General features: G+C 50.1%; 1 protein-coding gene across 2 annotated transcripts; it reads right to left on the bottom strand.

Annotated features, from left to right (window-relative positions):
* Positions 1-1,048: 1,048 nt before the first annotated feature.
* On the bottom strand, positions 1,049-5,005 carry LOC542866 (cinnamoyl-CoA reductase 1). Of its 2 annotated transcripts, none has more exons than XM_044525566.1 (5): positions 4,735-5,005; positions 4,487-4,641; positions 4,198-4,386; positions 2,922-3,274; positions 1,049-1,442 (listed from the first exon to the last, which is right to left on the bottom strand). In XM_044525566.1, the coding sequence occupies exons 1-5, from the start codon at positions 4,886-4,888 to the stop codon at positions 1,415-1,417; spliced, it is 879 nt and encodes a 292-aa protein (XP_044381501.1). In that variant the 5' UTR covers positions 4,889-5,005; the 3' UTR covers positions 1,049-1,414. The 2 variants fall into 2 exon arrangements, with proteins under 2 accessions (XP_044381501.1, XP_044381500.1); XM_044525565.1 differs by having other exon boundaries at positions 1,049-1,431.
* Between the last annotated feature and the right edge of the window lie 619 nt (positions 5,006-5,624).

Genomic DNA, 5,624 nt, shown 5'->3' with positions numbered 1-5,624 from the left:
TGTTTAGATGATGAACTATCATATTTATGCATAATTTCATATTATGCTGCTTTGAAATGTTGTCAAATGAATTGAAAAAGAGAAAACAGGGAAAAAAACTATGCCTACGGCAAAGCCGTCGGCATATATAAGCCCAGGAGTTACCAGGGCTTGCCACGTGGCTGTGCTATGCCTACGGCAAAGCCGTCGGCATAGATTCCATCTATGCCTACGGCTTTGCCGTAGGCATAGCACTGCCACCAGGAGCACCACGGAACGCCACGTGGCAGAGGTACGCCGCCGGCTAGGCCGCCGGCATAGATTTCTACCTATGCCGACGGCCAAGCCGTCGGCGTACCTCTACCACGTGGCTTCCCATGACTCGTCAGCGCTTTTGACGGCGCCGTCCGTTGCCGTCAGACGGAAAAACACTGCCGACGGCTAAACTATGCCGACGGCTGACCCTGGCCGTCGGCATAAGCCCCTATGCCGACGGCTATACTACGTCGACGGTCTAACAAGACTACGCTGACGATATCTACGCCGACGGGTCTATGCCGACGGCAGCCGTAGGCATAGATCTATGCCGACGGCAAAGGACCTATGCCGTCGGCCCCTGGCCGTAGGCATAGACCGCGAGTCCGGTAGTGCCTGAAACTTGAAAGTTACACCAAGACACCTTTTCTATAACCACTCTTCTGTCCTTACCTAAGATAGCTTTCTGCGTATCTTCTAGATAGATAATTTTGTTACTTTTGTTTTGTTACTCGTATAAGTTAATATTGCTTTCGCTCATGTTCTCTGGTATCCCCTTTCTCATCATACCCTACCTACCACTATTGTTCTGGCAAAAGGCTATTTCTTGAACACTTAACACTCTTTTTACCATGTATCTATATGTGGAGAAGGTCCTGCAAGCTTCCTTGTTATCTAAATTCCATGTATTAGTGAGTAGTGACATTCGATATACTGAAAAGATACACTGTTGCCATGTGAGGCCATATCTACTTGTGAGAGAATGTTCAGGCACAAACAAGCAACTGCATTGCATCAATAAAGAAGGGAAGGCTGGCAGCAAACCCAAGGAATAGTTTGCGAAAGCTCACTTTTAAGTGTTGATCATCGAAGCCGATACATTACATTGCTTAGTCCACATAAATAACACGATATTAGATAGGATGTATACACAAGCAGACCACATATGATGTCCCACCGCGTTACAGAAAAACGTGAACCGCGCTGTTTCTTCAGCACCATCACGCCGTTGCACCGTCCAGCTCTGCTGGGAGGATGATATCTTTCCTCGGCGCCGGGAGGTGCCCCTTCTCCTGGAGGCTCTTCACCGTCTCGTACAGGGAGTCGTTGACAGGGGTGAACTGGAGGCCAAGGTCCTGCAGCTTCTGGTTGGACATCTTGTAAGGCTGCTTCCGTGGGTTCACCTCGTCAGAGCACCTGAGCACAACCTTGACACATGTCACCAAAGATGCCGCATACACCAAAGATGCAGTACACTTTAGTGATCTAAATGCTCTTATATTTCTTTACGGAGGGAGTATTATGAAACTGCAGCAGGTTCCATTCATTTTACCACTTATCATTGCGCCGGAGCAAAATCAAAAGTATTGCTCCCTTCGGTGGCACTACAGACGAATTTGTCATTCTCCACCATCCGTTCCAATTAAGAACAGTCACTACTCACCACATCAGCAAAAAGAAAGGTCACTGCTCACTAGATCAAAGGTAAGGTAGGAAAAGTGTTTTTGGATGATCACACAGCACAACAGTTAGTTCTGATTTGCTTACCTAAGCCAATAATGGCCCATATGACTGCACTAGCATGCTGCTGAGCTTACTGTGTATGATGATCACACAGCACAATTGCTCGTTTTAAACAAGGCATCAGGTCATCAGGAGCAGAAAGCTCAAGCTACGTGATTTGGTTCCTATTTTAAACTCAGGAGCAGAAAGCTCAAGCGACATCATTTGTCTTCCTTTTTTATAACCGGGATATGTTATTTAGCCAAAGTGCACAATTTTTAATATGATCACTTGGCACTTCACTACTTCCTGACCATGAAGCTTTCCCCTAATTGCTCCACTTGTCAATTCATAGGCCATGAAGTGTAATTAATTTGATCGCTCCAAAAGGACAGAGGAACTGAGTAAGCTATTGCCAATCATTGAGTAGACAAATATATATTTTTTGTCTAAGATATCTTGATGCCACATTTTCTACTAATTTCAACTACTACCACTTTTCAGGCTCACACTCCACCAAAGACAGACATTCAAAGTGGGTTTGAAACTGTCTGGAGAGGTCTACTTCTTGATGGAAGTGCTTCACAGGTACTTCTTATTTCAGTTTTTCATTGCTAACATAAACACTATTACAGATTAGGTCAGATCTTTTTTACTACTAGCTTACGTACTGATCAAACTGAAGGGTTTGTGTCAGTGTGCATATTATCTTGCCTGCCAGCGAGGGAATGCCCATTTACACGTCAGGACAAGTGTTCCAGCCAGTATGCTTCACTCTTACACATGACAGTTTAAAAGCTTTATATTCCAAGTCGTTTCGCGGTACTAAGTGCAAGAAAGCCTAGGTCTCTTTTCGTGGCGTCACCAGTGAGTTCTCGTTCACCCGCCGCACCTACTCCTAGAGCTTTAGTGATCAGTAAGCCGCTCTGCACTCTCGTCCCTACTTACCAACCTAGGGTGGGACCCACATCCACCTTAACCAAGCACTAAATAAGATTTCCAAATCAGAGGCACTCATCAAGTTACTAGCACCCCTACTAACCAAATTAAACCTTAAATCCTCAAGTAGAGCAAGTAAATCCTCTGAAGTGAGATTTTGCAAGATCAGAACATGAGACAGCTAGGTAAAACAGAGCAAGAAATGTTGCGAGAACGTAGGGAGGATGTTGCATGCGGGCACTCACCTTGTTGGGACGGGGTACTCGGGGAAGAGCTTGCCGAGGATGTGGACGACGTCCTCGCGGTGCAGGACGCGCTCGGCGCAGAGGTGGCGGCCGGAGGCCCCGGGCGCCTCGAAGACCCGGACGTGCGCGGCGGCGACGTCGCGCACGTCCACGTACGCCTGCACCGCGTTGGCGTACTTCTTGGCGGAGCCGTCGAGGTACTTGAGGATGTGCGCGGCGCTGGCGTTCACCGTCGGCTGCAGCAGCGGCCCCACCACCAGCACTGGGTTCACCACGACGAGGTCGACCCCGCGCGCCGCGGCCTTCTCCCACGCCGCCTGCTCCGCCACCGCCTTGCCGTAGCAGTACCAGTTCTGGCGCACCAGCAAAAAAAAAAATCTCGTCCATGTCAGAGGTTCGGCGCTGACGTCATCCTTAGGCAATAGTTACGCGACAGCGCGCATCTTGCGGGGCCGTGGTGAATGCTTTTCCCTGATTTTCTAGTCGACATCCGTGTCCTACTTGCACAGAGGCTTTCGATCAACTTCGCAATCAAAGAGGCTTGTGCTACACCATTATGGGAGGAATGTAATGATATACTCGTCGATAATGACTTGCATCAGCCGTGAACAAGATTGACTCCGAATCCTGTGATACGTCTTCGCTTGATCCGTTGGTTAATCGTCTTACCCAGATGTTATATTCTGGAGTTGGTGGTGAAAACGACGCTCCGCTTTCCCTTTCCGTACGTTGGAGGAAAGAATTGCACGTGAGTGTGCGACATGGTGAACGATGTTGCCGAATGTTTGTGTGAGCTTCCGAAAGCAAGATGCCGGCTGCACACGCGTTCACCAAAACTGCGTAGTGTACTTACTGTTTATGCGTGCGGCCAATTTCGACATAATTTAGCATGCCAGAAGAGGACTTCTTAATCGGTATGAGTACGGTACCAAAAAAGAAGCAATTTCTCATCGACACACGTAGGGCATAGCATTTTAAATCTATATATAATAGTCTCTTTTTTGTTGTTGTTGTTGAGAAAACTTTTAAAATCTAGATATTATGTTTCGCTTGTGCATGCAACATCTCATACAATTAATCATGTCCTGTTTGTGTTTCGATCACAAGAGGGCATGTGATTAAACCCATTAATTTTCTGCCTATTCGGTTTTTTGGAAGGGATTTTCTGCCTGTTCTGGATGGATGCAACTAACGAAGACTTCTGAAGATTCATAAAAGAAAGATAAAAGAAGACTTCTGAAGTGGAACAAAAGCCGAAGGGGACTGAACTGCTGACCTTGGTTTTCTTGCAGAATTCAAGGTCGCTCCAGCAGGACTCGTCGACGACCACGTCGGGACCGCGGTTGGGGTCCATGGTGACGGCGCCGATGGAGGACGTGAACACCACCCGGCGCACGGTGCCGGCGTCCGCCGCCGCGTTGATCACGTACTCCGTGCCCCTCACCGCCGGCTCCACCATCTGCTCCTGTTCAGACGTACGACCGAGTTCACCGCAGGCGTGAGCAACTGAAGCGAAGACACATCAGCACGCAACGAACAAGGACAGGGCAGGAGGCGTGGCGTACGGGGTCGTCGGTGACGGGGGAGGCGGTGTGGAACACGCCGTGGCAGCCCTCGACGGCGGCGCAGATGGCGTCGTAGTCGAGGAGGTCGGCCTTGCAGAGGACCAGCCTCTCGGCGGCGCCGTCCAGCGCCCTCAGATGCGCGTTCTTCGGATCATCTGCAGCATCACGCACGTCAATTTAGCCCCGAAGTTAAGCAACGCAGTAATGTCGTTGGTTACTATGAACTTGAATCTGGATGGTGCGCGTGCCTGGGTTCCTCACGGTGCCCTTGACGGTGTAGCCCCGCTCCAGGAGCAGCTTGACGAGCCACGACGCGATGTACCCGGCGGCGCCGGTGACGCACACGGTCTGCCCGTGCCCGGGCAGCTCCTGCGCGGCGGCGGCGGCGGCGACGACGGTCATTGTTGCTGTCACTTTTACACTGCCTGTCTAAACAAGATTGTTGGTGAGATGGAGATGCCACGTACGAGCTACGGGTAGAAGAAGGAGCTCTACCGCTGCTGGTTAAGTTTGGGGCGTCGCCAACTTTATAGGGCCGGAAAGGGAAGTGGTTGAGAGAACGAGAGGGCGGAGGCCGGCCATGCGCGCCGGTGGCCCCTATGGACGGCGACGCCGAGTTAGGTAAGGCGGTAACAGTAATACGGTAGTACGTAATAAGCTTCCTGGTTCTCATGGCTCCAATGAATCATTAGCGGGTGAAACTTACGCCCCTTTGCCGGCCTACACCAATGCGCGCGACCGACGGAAGGTCTGTACCACCGCCACCAACTTTTGCAGCCAGTTGTCCCCTTGCAATTAACCACGTCGATTTAGGCCCAAATTGAAACTTCGACCGTGGTAAGTAACCTTTTTTCCTGGCAATAATGCACTGTGCGTTATTACTGTATGTGACGCGACGTTAGGGTAGGAATAATGATGGCAGCGTGAGTGTTAGGGAAAGGAATTAGGCACGAGGCGTGCATTTGCCTCGCGGCAACCACATCAGCGAGATGGTACTATATTTGGATTATTGGATATTGGAACATCTGCATGCACGCGGGACAAAAAATAACATATTGTTGGCTGCACGGCAGACGATGAAGCTCGGTGACCAGCACGTAGTCCTTGCTCCTGAAGGTTCGACGGCGGCGAGCGGTAG

This window comes from Triticum aestivum, chromosome 5A (assembly GCF_018294505.1).
Source record: "Triticum aestivum cultivar Chinese Spring chromosome 5A, IWGSC CS RefSeq v2.1, whole genome shotgun sequence".
NCBI lineage: Eukaryota > Viridiplantae > Streptophyta > Magnoliopsida > Poales > Poaceae > Triticum > Triticum aestivum.
The sequence above is the reverse complement of the archived record's forward strand: the minus strand, read 5'-3'. Positions and strand labels throughout refer to the sequence as shown.